The sequence below is a fragment of the Lagopus muta genome, chromosome 7 (genome assembly GCF_023343835.1).
Source record: "Lagopus muta isolate bLagMut1 chromosome 7, bLagMut1 primary, whole genome shotgun sequence".
Taxonomy (NCBI): Eukaryota; Metazoa; Chordata; class Aves; order Galliformes; family Phasianidae; genus Lagopus; species Lagopus muta.
In genome coordinates, this window is record NC_064439.1 from 47,806,881 (window position 1) to 47,824,106 (window position 17,226).

Below are 17,226 nucleotides of genomic sequence, written 5' to 3' on the forward strand. Positions count from 1 at the left end.
ACACGGCAGGGATGCTCTACACGGCAGGGAAAAAAAGCCTTCAGCTACCTACACAAAATGTTTTGGAACAGCCATTTAAAGAAGCTATCAAAGTGAAGAGGCAAGAAGGTCACCAAGTTCTGTACAACACACTCTGAAATGAATAATTTCCTGCAATCTAGTTATGCTTTTTAAACATGGTGCCAAAATACGTGCATGCGAGTGTCTGCAGGGGGGAATGACTAACAGAAAGGGATAAAATACTTTTTTGCTGTAAGTCTGAAACCTCCCTACACGAATCTAGTATCAGTGGTAGCAACCACCAGCAGCATAACTGCACAAACAGCATTTTGCTACATAAATACTATCAGCAAATATTTATATCCTCGCATGCTGGGACTGCCTATAGATGTTTTGAGAGCCTGAAACTTCAAAAGACAGAAACTAAACAATTTTAAACTGGCTTTCAAGAAAAAAAGGGGTTTTCTACATAATGATACAAAGGTTTGTCTCTTTAGGTAGAGCATGCAGCGGTGAGCTTGACAATCCCATCAGACACTTCAAAGAGCGCTCACACGCTGTTACCACTTCAGAGAGTTCTGACATGGCTTTAAACATCAGCAGTGCAGTTGTGAAAGCATCTTATTCTTATCCTGGAGAACAGCAACATACAGGTAATAAGCACATGTTAGATTTGAAGTTTTAAAATTGCAAAGATCCTAAAGCTACAATCAAAACAAAGCCACAAGCAGCCTAGGAATCTTCATTAAACAAGACAGCAAGTACTGACTCTTCTCTTTCAAATCTTCCTGCTCCTTACAGATATTACTGTGCAAGTGCCAGGAAGAAAAATGACATGAGTGCTACCCAAAACCAGCCTTAAAAATGTAACCTGTCATCAGGCAAAAAGACTCCTGACTCTGGAACTGATTCCATTTTACTCTTTCTTTCAACATTCTCATGAAGAAAATGTTTATTTCAACAGTTATCCTTATTGAACACGACAGTCTGTACTGTAATCCCATGCTCGGGCAACCATTAATTTCAAAGACATCCTGGAAAATGCTTTCCAAATCCAATTCTATTAATTTCCAGCCTAGCTTTTCTTTACCATTCAAATCTTACTAATACCTGGTTTTTAAAAATGCACAATTCAGGTCTTACCTGATGAGAAAGAAGGAATGGAGAAGGGTGAAATGAATATGTAAAGCATAATAGGACAACTAGGTTACATCTCTTTGTCCTTCCAAAAGAAAGAAATTCTTCCTTCGCTTTCTAAACAAGGAGTGATGGGAACTCTGAACCAGGAACAAGGGATGTGAGATAACTGGAACTTTCAAGGTGAACAGAAGTAGGATTCAAAAAACAAGAGTTTAACACTTTTCTCTCTCTGGAGATAATTAGCAAAGTCTTTTGGAAATTCAAGAAGAACAGATAGATTTTATATTGCCAGTGGAGACAGGTAGATGCTTCTACAAAGTTGCTCCTTTGCCTATCTCTCTCCAGGAAATTACAAGTGTAATAAAACATTATAATTAAAAGCATGCTATTATTAGCAATTAATACAACAGTAATTACTATACTTAGATACCAAAAGTTACATGCTGGGACTGTCTTTCTCATCAGAAAATGAGGACAGTATGTCTTGCCTTCTACCTTCTTGCTCAAAATTCACTTTTATTTCATGTCTTTGAAGAGAATAACCTTCAATGTATGCATCTCACTTTTAACAAGATTCTTACCTCACTAATGATATAAACACTGTTTTTCATACCCATGGTGTTGATTTGCCTAAGCAGGATCTTAAAAATCAGTGCTTGCTGGCCCACACGATGCTTAGAACACAGAGTATCTCAGTTGGAAGAGTACTTCAGATGTGAAGTCCAACTACCTTACTACTTCAGGGCTAACCAACAGCTAAAGCACATTAATGAGGACATTTTCCAAATGCTCCTTGAACACTGAGTGGTACAGGGCACCAACCATCTCTCTAGGAAGCCTGCTCCAGTGTCTGACCACCCTTCTGGCACAGAAATGTTTCCCAATGCCCAGTCTTACCCTCCTCTAGTACAGCTTTGTGCTGTTCCCACCTTGCCATCGGTGCCCAGGAGCAGAGCCCAGCATCTCCTCCAGGTGATGCAGAGAGCAGTGAGGTCACCTCCAGCCTCCTCTTCTCCATGCTGAGCAGCCCAAGTGTCTCAGTCTCTCCTCACACTGCATGTCTACCAGCTCCATCACCAGCGTTGTTGCTTTCCTCTTTTCCTCCATTTCCTCTGGACCCTTTCAGGCACCTTAATATCCTTTTTATACAGCGGAGGACAGAACTGCACACACTATTCAAGGTGAGGCTGCACCAGTGCATAACACTGTGAAGGAACGTTTGCAACACTAGCCAGCTCCTTCCAAAAACCCACAAGTGAACAGGGCACCTGCCCTGGTTAGTACCATGCAATTGTTTAATTCTGGTGACAACAACTGACCAACCAGCAGCCCTGTACAGCTTGTTTCTTCCAGATGAGGAGTGAGGATCATCCATGTGCACTGCAGCTGGCTCCAGGTGCAAAAAGAAAAATGTGGTTTCCAGCTGTTAGTCTCTTGCTCCTCATAATGGCGTTTACCTTAGCTGGAAATTAAATAAACAGGAAGGCAACAATCTGATCCAGTTCTGTAAAGCCAACACTGGTGTAATCCCAGACTCCTTGCTAATTTATTATCAGCTTCAGGAAATGCCCTGGCTAATTTGGCAGAAGCTCCCATTGTGAAAATCTTTTTGGATGCCCTGGAAAGCAGCTTCTTGGCTGGCAAGTGAAGCAGTGATTCCCTTGCCCTCCAAATTAGCTGGATACCCAAAGGAAATTACTAATCTTTCAGTTCGAAAGCAAAACACAGACAAGTATAATGAGTCCTGTTTTCCTCTGTGAACGAACAGATAACCAATGGCTTGAAGAGTGGAGAATCTACGTTTCTGTTAATGCTAACCCTCCTTAATTCTGAGTGAAGCTTTCTTTGCCATCACCTGGAGCAGGACAGTCTTACCAGCAAGCTGAGGGACCGCTCTTTTAACCTGCCTTAAAACCTCTGCAAGAAAGCAAATAGAAAAATACACAGAAGGAGAGTTTTTCTTATTTGCTTCTAAAATATCCTTTACCACTGCAGGCTTTAAATATCTACTATGTAAAGTCAATATTAGTGGTGAAATCCCCTAGTTAAAATCACTTGTAAAATTTCTAGCATTTCCATTCTCTTTAAACTTTCTGACAGGGAGGCTGTTCACTTCTTCTGTCATTTTCTTTCAATTATCCATTCTCTTTTACGTCTGGCTTCTACTGTTGACTTTTCTGCGGTTTTGTGTTGCATAAACTCCCAAGACCCCTCCAAAAGAATGTGACCATCTCCAAAGCAGAACTCTGAATGTCAAAACATCTTTGTGACCTGAATTTTTCTGGAAGAAAACCTTAAAACAGTTTCTGCAATAAAGCCAAAAAGCTTAGAGCAACGGCAAAAGAGGAAGCGTGAGGGCTGTCATTTCCTCCAGGAGCAGCGAGGTAATAACTCCTATTAACACCTCCCAGAAACGAAGACCATTCCAGTGGGCCATACGTGACTCTCTTCCTTTAATTATTTTTGTGACTGAATGAAATTCTAGGTCAGTCAACACACTATGAAGGACTTAGCTCTTGGCACTAGTTTGCTTAGTTTGTGTATATGTGAAACACAAACTCCAGTGTTTTTACTATGCTTTTTCACCCATAAATTTCCCTGCTGTACTGTACACCAGAGAAGGGCCAAAAATACTGTGAGCTTTCAAAAAAAGAAAACAGTTTAAGTTACAGATAAACAACAATTCCTGACCCTCTGTATTATCAGCTATTCTGAAAGGTCCAGCAACGCTGACAGCTAGGACTGCTGGAAAAAGGTGTAATTACAGAAAGAACACAATCACCTCTACTACACTCTAGTTCCTACAAAGTTCAAAACAAGCAAATGCTTGAAATCTTGAATTAATATACACAAACACTTCTGAATGTCATCTTTCCTTGCCTTTTCGTAGATCATTCCAACCTGCAGCTTTTAGGTTATTTGCTTAAGTATATTTAGTCTGAGAAAAGATGAAAAACTGAATCATTTTAGCTCCCTTTTCAGTCAATAAAAACTCAGTGTGGGAGAAGTATGAGGAAAGAGAGCAAAACGTTTTTTCTGTTATCATACCACAGCTTGGGGGACATGGGTTCAGAGCCTATCACAAATAGGACAAATTACACAGATTTCTTGTGTAACCTACAGCAAAACATTTGGTGCTTCAATTATTTATCTGCAAAGCAGGGATAAGCACTATCCCAGACATGATTTGCTTGGGTAATATTTATTAGCAAGTCAGAGGTGCTTGAGAAATCATGTCAACTGTATGCTGGGTTGCATCAAGAGAAACACGGCCAGCAGGTTGAGGAAGGTGATTCTGCCCCTCTACTCTGCTCTCATGAGACCCCACCTGCAGTACTGTGTACAGTTCTGGAGCCCCCAACACTACATGATCAGAGAGCTGCAGCATCTCCTCTAAGAGGACAGGCTAAGAGAGATAGGGCTTTTCAGCCTGCAGAAGGGAAGGCTCTGAGGAGCAGCCTTCCAGTACCATATAGACCGCATAACCTTGTCAGTGCAAATTCGAGTTTTAAGTAGAAATGATGACAAATTATGTCTGGAATTTAGCCCTTATACACCATGTAATATGCACACCAGCTAATTTAAGTATGCAAAACAGGTGTCTTGTCTAAGACAATTTGCACAGATTTCTGGAAGAGTCAGCATCAAGAAACAAGCAGTGCCACTTCAAAGAAGACACCAGCAGAGAAAATCTGTTAGGATGACTTCCTCATCTCTGGTGGGGCTGTGAACACACATATTCACACAGCACGGAGAGATGGGAACAGTCAAGGACATGGGTCAGGATCCACTGTCCTGCAATGTGTCCAAGAGAAGGTGGTTATCCACATACAGGGATGGACTAAACAAAACATAACAATGTGATGTGATGGAAAGCAAGATGGGGAATTATTGCAGCCTAGTTGGAGAAGCACCACCTGAGTACACAGCTACTGCCTTGCAGGAGTCATACTGTTGAAATAATGGAATATTTGCAATAAATGGTGACAAACTGGGGAGTGATTGCTATTTTCTTTTGTTAACATTGCTTGGGAAATCAGAAGGGACCACACAGGGAAGGGAAAGCAAGGTTTAGATGAGAATCATCGAATGGCCTGGGTTGCAAAGGAGCACAATGCTCATCCAGTTCCAACCCCCTGCTGTGTGCAGGTCACCAACCAGCAGCCCAGGCTGCCCAGAGCCACATCCAGCCTGGCCTTGAATGCCTGCAGGGATGGGGCATCCACAGCCTCCTTGGGCAACCTGTGCCAGTGCCTCACCAGCCTCTGGGTGAAAAACTTCTTCCTCATATCCAACCTAAACCTCCCCTGTCTCACTTTAAAACCATTCCCCCCTGTCCTATCACCATCCACCCTCGTGGATATATATATCTCAATCATACCCTTCTATAGCACAAATCTTGGAAATCTCTGGAGTATTGTTTTATTGGATCCTCACTGACAGTGATTCAGTGACACATTTACCTGTGTATGAGGGATGGTAACACTTTTCAGCCAAAGGGCCAGAAAAGAACCTAACCACAAAGCAAGTAGAATACTTCTATTCAAGAAAACCATGAGCTGATGGAATGAGATGTTTTTTTTTCTTGTAAGAACAGACTACTCTGAATTTACCTCAGTAATGAGGCTTCCCAGTATTGGCCACCGCAGTATAAATGATGATATTTCAGTGGTTTAACAAAAGCTTTGAAAATAATAAAAATATATTAAAGATGAAATCTAAGAATGTGTCTTATTTACCACAAATTACTTTGGTTTTCTTTGTAGCTGACGTAAAATCAGCCTTTGAAAAATCTTATGTTGAAAGAATAAATTTCACTGCTATTTACATTTGTTTAAAGGTCAGAAAGGATAACTTATAGCATGGAATACAGAAAAATATAAGCAAGTGACTCCAAAAGTAATGCCTCCTACTTATTTCGATGAAAACTGCAACAAAGAACACAAGACAATTATTTGATAGAGCAAATTTTCAGCTTTTCAACACTATCACCACCATTACCTGTGCATATTCACCAGCAGTCACTAAGAACCTGAATGTAGTGTTCAGCAAAACCTGCAGACATTTCACTACCTCTCTGAGCAATTGAATACATGGTAATCTACTCACCATCATCTGCTGAACGTGAAATATTTCAGCTCCAGTAGCAGAGAGGCGGTTTGGAAATGAAATATCAAGAAAAGCGCCAGGAAGAGTGCTTGGTCCAGCATTGTAAACCTGTAAGAAAAACAGGCATATAGATGTATTAAAAAGTCCTGAATAAACATAACTGCTCACAAGTAGGAAATATTTGTATAACCAGAGCTGGGAGCGTAGGTACATTTGAAAAAGTTCTCATACTATGCCAGCTTTATAATCTTTTCAGATAGCACCTTCTCCTTTCAGTATCAGATGAAGTCAAAGGAATACTTTGCCTAAAAGTCTTTCATGATAGCTCACACAACAAGTGAGATGCAGATTTGGAGGATAATTAGCAGTCATCAATACAAATAGCATAGGACTTCTATCTTTCATACAGAGACTCTGCTAGTACACTGAAGTGTTTTGGTAACACCACCCAGAAGACTGTAAAACATACTGCTATTTCTATCAACATCCTAGTTTCCATCAGGAAACCTCTGCATTATATTCTGCCTGTGTTTTTCTTACAGGGAAGAGTAATGATGATTGTGACTACTGAACTGTAGGCATGATGAACTGAGCTGCCAAGAAATGCACGTGAACAACTTCCAACCAAGATCTGGAGTTTCCAATTAAATGAAACTCTTAGTGGAAAAACGTTGGCTTTCTATCAAATCCCCCACAACTTCTCAACCAAAAGTCAAAGAATTTTCAGTACACCACTGAAATGTATCCAATGAAAACTGCTAAATTTGAGGCTTCTTGCTGAAGAGAAAAAAAATCCATGGTCAAATGTCTATTAAAGTAAGTTTTCATGACTACCTGCATTTTCCTTTTATCAGGGAAAAATATCTCCTCATTGTTTCTAGCAACACATGTATAAATGCAAACAGCACAAATATTAAGCTAATAGAATATTTATCTGCTCTAAGACAGTACAAGATGAAGTAATTGGTCTCTTAACAATGTAAAGTACCAATATTAAAAACAACAGATATTCATTCTTCAAACACTGTTTGTATTTGAAGAAATGCCTGACTGATAAAGAGAATCAGTTCACAATGTCAAATCCTCACAAAAACCCCGAGGCTCCAAGCAGGGGGGAAATCCCACTACAACAGAGCATGGTAACAACTGCATGAAATACAAATATCATGTTTCATGTAAGACATTTTAGAAAATGCTGGTTACATCACTGTGATCAGACACAAGAGTTAATGCAGAAAAGGCATTTTCATTGCACATCCCGTTACCCCCAAACATTGATGCATAGATCTCTTTCCTTATTAATATCCTACATGGTAAAGATTTTCATATGTATAAAAAAACTCTACAAAGCTCTGTAATTTTGTAAGTCATCTCTTCTTTCGGTTAACAAACTATTACTTTTCTCCATCTGGAGAAGATTAATAAATGGCAGGCAAATCATTAAATACAAGCAAACAGTGATATAAACCATGCTCTGCCCATTATGAAACTCTACCCTTTCTCTCTGACAAACAGTTACGAGGTTTACCATGTTATTGGTGAGCAGATCTGTGACTTGTTACTGTGTTGTTTTCCACTCTCATATGGGTAGCAACCTTATTAATATTGCAACTCACAAGTGTGTGTACGAAAGGCAAGAGGGTAGGAGAGGATAAATGGTGGCTCTGCCAATATATAGACTCTCTCTTCATTACCTACTATCACTTCATTTTATTGAAAATAATCATCCAGTTAAAGCATCAGTACATATGTTCCTTATCTGTTTCTAACCAATATCTGGCTGGGGAGAAGTAAAGACCTAGAAAACCTCAAGAATGGAATCAGTATCATAAGAATTAATAGCCTAGTTCACAAAAGCTTTAATGTCCTGGAATTCTGCTTTCAGTCCTTTTCAGTAAATAGCTAAGGGCACTGCATGACAGTGGGGGTTTAATTGCTCTGGCCCACAGTCTGTCCACAGAGGCTGACATGTGTTATTCATTATGAGCTGAGTGGCATTCATGCCTAGGAGAACAGAAAGGGGAAAAAAGGTGAAAGACTATTTTTCACGATCAACGATTCACCCACCTCTGCCGGATTTATCATTCCCTAGTTCCATCTAGCGGTCAAAAATGATTTGAAGTGCTTGTAATAGAGACAGTCAAGGCCACGAGACAAGTTTATTTTGGTCCCATCACAAGAGCTTGTTGTAATAACTGTTCCATACACTTTACAAGATCAGGATCCCAACTGACATGTGCTTTTAAATTTATAGATAACGTCTGAATAACACTGATGTGCTATGAGACATGCAATGAAACCTTCTCACACCATATTTCTGGTTCTACATTCTCTTTCCTGCACTAGACTCTCATCAGTAACGTTATAAATATTTTTGTATTAGAGGTATTTGGCCTAGTCAGAATCCATTGCACAGGTATGTGCTTGTTCTCATGGATGAAGACTGCCCACACCTCTGCTCAATGACCATGACACTGAAAAGAATTATTTCTCCCATTTGATCCCGAGACTGCATTCAAGATGTGGCACTTGGGTAATTTTGTACTTGGCACACTATGAAAAGTAAAACACAAACAAACAGTAGCAGTATGAAACTATGACAGTGAGATGTCCTGTCTGTAATTATTGTACTAGTATTTTCAGACAAGGAAATACACCATCCCTGTACACATGAATCTCCCTGTAAATATGGCATCCAATCAAAAATGCACTGCACAGCATACTGTGTTATAGAAGCAAGCACCAAAGCCCTTAAATGCACTGAGAATAAAAGAGATACAAAGTTAGAATGTACTGTCAAGCAAGAATTTCAGTTTTACCTGCAGTGTGAAGTTAAGAGACTGGAAACGGCATTCATGGCTTTCCAGCTGAACAAAATTGGATGCTTCCACAGAGTCACCATAGAAAAAGGAAGTAGGGAAGACTTCCCTGAAAGATCAAGACACAGATTTAGTAAGTTTTGATTGCCACCAAAATTAAATATATTTGTGGTATGCTTAAATCTCACTGCTTGCTTTCTGGCCATGGGAAGTCCTATGGAGCCATTCTGCACTAATGCAGTATTTTTGATTTGATTTCCTCTTGACAACAGTAGGTTACACAACCAGCATCTCAAGTGATCTGGCTTAACATCCTATCGTAGAAGGAAGCAGACTTACTTGGATTACTTTTTCTCCTTTCCTATCACAAAACACCTCCTCCTGGTCTGTGGCCCTTCCTGTGGATGATCTGTGGAAGTTCTTTAGCACGTGTAACACGTGAAATCACCGCACTACTGAGTTCATCTGAAGTACTAACAAACGGGATTATTTTCAGTTACTTACTCACTAAAATAACGCCCCAATTTGGTCTACCATTTACAGAGCATTTCATCAATAAACACCCCATTAGTTATCACTAGGTTTATGATTTGCAGATGGTTAAAGGGAAGAAAAGAGGGGGATATGACTTGCTTTAAGCCAGTCACAGAGGCCAAGTTCCCTCAGCCATTCTTAGCATCTTATTACAAAGTAAAATGCAGTAAGGTTCTATCAGAAAAGACTGAAGCATGATAGTACCTAGAAATCCTAGGCAGGAGGACTAGGAGTGCTTTCAGCATTCTTTGTGCTTCCTAATGTCAGACTGCACCACTGGATGGAAATGGTCCTGATGTAATTTTGTACAGACTGTAGTAAGAATCTGTCTAAAACTCTATTTCTTTCCCAGGCTGTTCTTTTGATCAGAGCTTTCTGAGGCAGGATTTTAAGCCTGTTTAGGTACATCTCCTTTTTTTTCAGGTCTGTTGAGGGATCACTAGGGCAAACAGCAGGAGACAAACCTGACTCCTCCCATCCACAGTGCTGTGCCAGTAGGCTCCTTCCAAGCATGTTACAAGCCCTTTGGGATATTTATCACAAGAATTTGCTCTCACAGACCCACACAATGATAACTAATTAAATTAGGTTTTAAAGACATACTGTCTGAAGAAGAGTATTCCTAATATTATTTATATTAATTGGGAATGGTGCAGCTGCCAATAAATCAAACTTTTCCCTGGCAGCTGGACATTCCTGTGAGCTGGAGTCAACTAAACTTTGTATGTGTGAGTGGAAGAAATCATCCAAACAGTCAGGTGGGGCTACAACTTCAGAAGCATTAAAAAAAAATAAGTATGTTGTGAAGAAAAAGAAGCCTAATTTATACCAGGCTTTTGGTTTGTAGCATTCTGTTGGTGGGGAACAGAGATCTAAAGGCACGTTATTTCTTTTGTATCTGTAAAGCTGTACAAAATCTGTGTAAAAGCAGTGCCAACTAAGGGATCCAGAGATACATTTCTACACAGTCTTTAACTCTTAAAACGCTCAAAAATTTCCAGAATATGTTGCTTCTCAATATAGTGAAGAACTTTGTCCTTGCTTGCCATCTTGTGGGGTCTGGTAGTCCTCATGGTGGCTAAACAGACCTTTGCCTCTTGGGGACAATACTCATGAGTTTTTACTTCCCAAATTTGGAAATGAATGTCAACTTCCACAGCCCACACTGATGCTACTTCACCCCCATTGACCAGGTCACTCAACTCCAACTTGAACACTGTCTATGTTAGGGGTCAGTTTATTTGGACTAATCCCAAATTATTCACTCAAGATGTACAATGGTAATTTTAAGAGGAAGAGGAGATCTCTGAGTACAAAGGCAGGAACCAGCACACGTCCAGTCCCTACGTATTGTATATCAGTCAAAGGGTGAGTGATGTTCCACAGTTTGTATTTGGATGTTCTGCAGACTAAGAAGCAGAGCTAGTGGGAAAGGAGATAGAAGCAGAAACAAATTCTGACTGTGAAATTAAACAGAAAGGCAAACAACTAGACTCTACCAAGATCCTTAAAATCCCATAACATTCGACCCTAACCTTTGGCCTGGCGATTCTCAATCATATCTTTAAAGGCATGCCTTACAGAACAAGATAGGATTTACTTTTCCTGTTTTTATTTTATTTAAAGTTCCATCGTATCCACAGAATCACGTGAATTCAAATATGATCACAAAAATATCTACAATAAATTTGATTTTAATGAATTAGTATTGTTAGAAAGGAGTGAGAAAGAGTTACAGTGCTGGAATGTAAAGAATGACAAATAAAATTCCCAGATAGGGAATGAGATTGTCCTTATTTCCAGAGTCTGGGAAACAAGAAAAAAAAAATAAAAAATCAACATTCCAATACTTGTAAACAAAGAGAAAAATTCCGTTTTTCACTCCAAGAGGTTTAAATGTTATTGTTAGGATTACTGGCATTTTTTTGTTTTCATTTGATGACTGGTACTTACCCATTGATAGATGAGTCCACTTCATGCATCAGGGGCACTGATAGGGTCAGAGTATTATCATGCAAGGACTCCACGCGCTCTACGTTTCCACTGTGCCAGAAAGAAAACATAAACATACTGTAAATCCCCAGCCTTTGTATTATCTCACAGTTACACAGCTACTATCCCTATGTTTTGTGCTCTGAACTCCTCTTGTTGAGCGATGTCACCTCTCCTCAGGAAGCCTTTCAGAGGGTAGGAGTTACATTTCTTCACCCCACTTTGGAGGGGGCACAGCATGTACACAGTATATACTTTATGGTTACCCCTCTGTGGATGGGACATGAACAAGCACAAGCTGAGAAACCATATTTGAGAAAAGCAGTCAATCCAAAGGGAAGTGCTGTCATCATTCACAGTGGAGACATACAAGGACATCTAGGCATAAATGCAAGGACTCATTTTTCCCAGCCCGACTGTACATCAGTTTGGGAGGATCACATACATCTCACAGAGGGTTCCTGACTCAGTAAATTAAATTTCACTTCTAAGTACCTGAATTGCTTCACAGCACTGTTTCATAGCTATGAGCAACCTTGCAGGCTACATCCTCATATAGAACTAGCCATAAACTCTTCACTGTTCTACTCCCTTCACATGTAATTAGTTGTCAAAATGAAAGTACTACTTTCTATCTTTATATTATAGTCAGCTGCCACCACTGGTCAAAAGCAGAAGGAAAGAAAAGTAAGTAATCATCTCTTATTTCAGTCATTTTATTTCAGTGTGAACATTTATATATTAAATCCAGGAAAGGCTGAAATGCAAGCACAGCATGCAAGCTTGTAAATATTCTAATCCTGGAGGTGAGCCTGCTTGGTGGGTAACAGCTCAGAAGATATGTTGCATATATTTCCAGACTCTCTAGCAGTGACTAACTGCTTTCTGCCTTGCTGTTCACTGGATTTACTCACGAATCAAACTGGGAAAAGATATGCTCCCATTTACTTTAGGACAATGTCACTGAGGGAAAAGAAGCAAGCTGTAACATCCCAAATGATACACCATTTATATGATGAGTTGCTTAATTCGGTCCCAGGAAAAAAGAAGAAAAAAAAAAGACTTAACAAAAACTGGATGGACTCATAAGAGTCTGAAATGGAGGCATTTTTCATCTCAGATACCGAGATACTCTGGTGGCAAGTAGAACAAGCTTGCAGAATTCCATACAGATTTCAAATGTATGCAGCTAATACATTTCAAAGTTCCTGTACAAAAGGAGAACATCACTCACTGAGTCTGATTCTAGCAAAATAGTTCACTCCAGGAAGCAGTGGAAGAGTTTTGTTGGTGCTTAGTTTCTCCTATGCTGTCTCACTACTGAACCAGTCTCTCACTCTCTTTTGCTATAGGTGCTTATATGGAATTTGCAGCTACAAGGAACAAGCTAAGTGGCCACCTGAAGAGCAATACTTACATTCCCATGACAGCATAGTACAACTAACAGCTTCTCTATCCCTAGACAATTCTGGAGGACTAGCTCCAGTTTTGTGTGGGAATAAAGTCCATACTTCTTGTTGTCTATCCACAGCACATAATTTTCCTGTCCATTTCCTTATTGCTGACTTCAATCAATGGCTCGCTGCTGCAGACCAGCAACTCTTGTGGTAGAAAATATTACTATTATTTGACAGCAAGGGAATTGAGTAATTTGCCCAAAGACAGGGAGGAAACAAGGGTAGTTCTGCACTGGGAAGTGCACTGCTGTCTCTGGAGGTTCAGCTGAATCCTTCACAAAACAACTGTCCTCCAGTCCACCCTTCTGAAATGAAAGACATTCTCTTAAGCTCTCAGAGCATTTGCACTATGTGCACAAGCTGCTATCTATAACTTCACCCCATCTAAAGGCACCAGCCAACCCTCCTCACTGGTGAAGCACAGTAATCTCAAGGAGTGAGGTGACTGAGGAGAGCCCTGTGCTATCCAAGGCATGGAAATGAGAGGTACAAGCTGGAAAATGCTGCCTGGGCAAATTTAAAGCAGCCGTGACCTATCTTTGCAACGGCTGGCATTCACCCAGCAGATCCTGATTCAACTCCTGCCCTAGAAATATTATGGGGTCATCTAAACACGTGATCAGCTACTTTCACAGAGTAAAACTTGCATAATGTGCAAGCCATGGCCTTGCCCACTTGATGTGAGGTCTCACTGTCAGCGCTTCATAGCAGCCCCACGTGCTGCAGGATCTTGTTCCCCACCTACAGCTGTTACAGGAGCAGTCACTCAGCAACTGCAAGATCTTGTCTCTCATTCCAAATAAGTCTGTGAGGCATCAGAATGGGGAGGCGAGCTGTTTGGAAATGCCATTGAAATGCCATTTTTGATGTTGTAAGGTATGAAGATGGCCTGTGGAAGCAGCAACCGGTTCCCTACTCAGCATGCCAGAGCAGCAATTTATGGCCTAGGTTAATGAAGCTGTGCTACAGTCTCCAAATAAACACCCAGACATTGCCTTGCCTTAAACACCCATGGAGACTACCTCTTTTGTAGCAGGTCATCCTGGGTGCCACATCTTTTATTTCATTCCAGATAAAGTGATTGTGTTTACATTATAAGGGCACTGGCTAGCATTTGGCACCATCCTACTGCAGTGCTTGATGCAAATGCCCTTGGGACAGTGTCCCCTTCAACTGTTCCATGCATCTGTCAAACCTTACTGAAGATGCAGAGTGGGGAAAAAATAGACATGTAGCTTTGGAAACTGTCAGTAAGATCTCTGAGCATCTGATGAAAGCATTTTTCTTTTCTGGTTTGCATCCAAGCATACTTATTTCATTTAAATGCTGGAACAAATGGGTCTGTCTGGTGCTGATCGTCAAGCACAGCTGAGCTGAGCTTGATACACAGCCCAAAGGGATGAGCAGAGAAACACAAGGGCCTTCCAACTGAAAGAACACAAAATGCTCCTTCAGAATCACAACTGCCTGGCAAACAGAGCTTACACACAATTCCACCTCACTTCTCAGTGAAGGTAAGTCACATGTTTCCTCTGTGTTATCAAAGAACAAGCATTTAGCTTCAGTCATTCAACCTCATTTACTATACATGCATGTGATGATGACTGCTACCACACAATTGCTAAGCATAGGCAGTGCACATATCATGCAACAAAGAAGATCCAAGTCATCAAGACACGGAAAAGTTCTCTTACCTTTGGGCAGTGACAAGGAAGGTAAGTGTTTCCTCTTGTCCAGACAGGTGGCTTGTGTCAAAGATTACACTGAACTCATACTGCACAAAGAAAAAGTGGCATTTAGAGACTGTTTCAAAACACATTTATTCTGAAGCTTCACCTATATCCTACTGGTCTAGCTAAAAACAAGTAGCATATTTTGATATTCTTAATAGAGCCCCCTCTACTGCACAGTAGTGAAGGTTTAACTTCACAATTGCTAGGTTGTTCAAATACTACAGAATCTGATTTTTCATTGTGAGAAGGCCTTTATTAGAATTGCCACTCAAAGATATTTTGGGAGCAAATTATCTGCCAGTGGAAGAGCCTTCTAGCATTAAGAGATCATTACTGAAATTACCTCAGCACCATTGCACGCACTAACTGCTGCCAAGAAATCTTCCATGAATCTCTCATGCACAGGCATGCACAGACACCGGGAACAACCAGCAGTAGCTAAAGCACCATCCAGGCCACTAACCAAGCTGGACATAATCAGGTGTTAATTTTGAGTTGAGAAATCTGGGTTGATCACTGTAGCACTACATTAAATATTCCACACAGCAACATTTGTGTTTAACTCCAAAGCTCAGGTGAAATGGTTTCCAAATTCATGCTAATTTCAATGGGGAAGGGAAGGGAAGGGAAGGGAAGGGAAGGGAAGGGAAGGGAAGGGAAGGGAAGGGAAGGGAAGGGAAGGGAAGGGAAGGGAAGGGAAGGGAAGGGAAGGGAAGGGAAGGGAAGGGAAGGGAAGGGAAGGGAAGGGAAGGGAAGGGAAGGGAAGGGAAGGGAAGGGAACTACGTCACTCTGAAGCTAAATATTGAAATTCTTAAATTCCAGGTGATATTTTGCTATTGCAATTTTTTCCACTTGCTATTGCATTTTTTCCATTACGTTGTATATCTTTTTAAATGTTTCAAAAGAGCATATTGCAAGCAACAAATAATATGTTAAGAAAGAAAGCAACAAAAACATGAGGTCAAATGTTGTGGCAATTCAAACAGAAAGGATTAATTTTTAAAATTTAAATTTTGTAAGAAAATTCAGATACATTTTGTTCAGATCATCCTAAAATTATGCCTATTCTCAGTTCCTGGGTTGGTCACTGTATAGTTTTGATTAGTGACAGAAAGAACCTGGCTGGATTTCTAAATATAATAAGAGAGTTCATCTACTACTACCAAAAGAAAAAACCTTCTTTCAGAGCTATCAGAAAACCATAATATGAAAAATTTATTACAAAACTTTCATTGTCGTTCATACGAAAGCAGTCACAATTTAAATTGAGAGTAGGCAAAAATAAAAATACAGTAAGGCAACACAAACGAGACAGGGTCTTTTTCTAATATTCCACTGAGGTTTTGGTTGCTACAACTCTTGCATCATCTTTTCAAGAGTATTTAATTGCAATGCACAAGTTATCGCTATTGGCTGTATCTGGTGAGTACGTTTGCCTTCCCACATCCATACAAGGCCTGGATATCTGTGTTAGAAAGCTACATAAGGTATCAGCCACAGGCATTTAACAGAGCAGTTATTCTTCCCGACACTCTTTGGAGAAAAACAGGGGAAGAAACCATCACTGCAGATGAAAATATCATGACATTACCCTAGATTTTGATCTCATGAAAGGAAATTCCACACTGCACTTGAGGAAGTCTGACTCCAGCAACTCACAGGAAATTCCCAGCTCCTCCTGTAAGAAAATAAAAAGACCACAAAACGATGGAGAAAGACTACCAAGAGATGTCATTGAGATAAAGCATCTTAGAAAATAAAACATTTCCCATCATAACGCTGTTACTCATGGTCCTGATCTCTTAGTCTCGTGGGATGAACTACAATGATAAGGGTACCAGCTCTTCTTTAATGACACAGTGGTGGTGTAGAGTAAATTAGGGGATGATCCCCTCCTCACACTAAACCATGATGGCCTATGAGCACTGTCAGTAATACAAACTGAAAAGTTCAGAGCACTAACATAAAAGCCAGCCCATTAAAACAACAGAAATGAATCTGTTGAATAGAAAGCCTTCCATTGCTCCATAAAATAGGAGTCTGGCTCCAGGTTAGGACATTCTCATCTCCAGATCATCAGAAGACAGTTGCATGCCTTGTCTCTATGGAAAAGTTCATAACATAAAATTTTCAGAGTGAGATTCAGCTCCAGAATCTGGATGCACACCTTCAGGTGACTACCCAGAAGAGTTCTGCTAAATGATCCAGGTGCTCCCATCCTAGCAGAGCTAGAAAACTGCTAAGCAGAGCAAATGTAGGTGTTCATTCCCAAGTGAGCCAAGGAAGTGACGAGGCCCTGCTACTGAATAGATCAACACTGGAGCTGTGGTATTGAAGTATGCAACTGTAATATGAATGCCTGAATTGAGAGATATGAATCTGAAAATTAACCCAATTATGGACATCTATCTGGAAATCTCTTAGATACAGGATATATCATT

General features: G+C 40.3%; 1 protein-coding gene across 2 annotated transcripts in view; it reads right to left on the minus strand.

Moving 5' to 3' along the window:
* ITGA9 (integrin subunit alpha 9) overlaps positions 1 to 17,226 on the minus strand; it is a 213,621-nt gene that overhangs the window by 39,879 nt on the left and 156,516 nt on the right. For both annotated transcript variants that reach the window (XR_007378066.1, XM_048950756.1), the window contains exons 19-23: positions 16,377 to 16,463; positions 14,746 to 14,825; positions 11,556 to 11,645; positions 9,069 to 9,177; positions 6,250 to 6,357 (exon numbers count right to left, since the gene is read on the minus strand). Coding sequence is in view for 1 of the 2 variants with exons in the window: in XM_048950756.1 (XP_048806713.1) it covers positions 6,250 to 6,357; positions 9,069 to 9,177; positions 11,556 to 11,645; positions 14,746 to 14,825; positions 16,377 to 16,463 (474 nt within the window). In the remaining variant the exon portion in view is untranslated. The remainder of the gene's footprint in view (positions 1 to 6,249; positions 6,358 to 9,068; positions 9,178 to 11,555; positions 11,646 to 14,745; positions 14,826 to 16,376; positions 16,464 to 17,226) is intronic.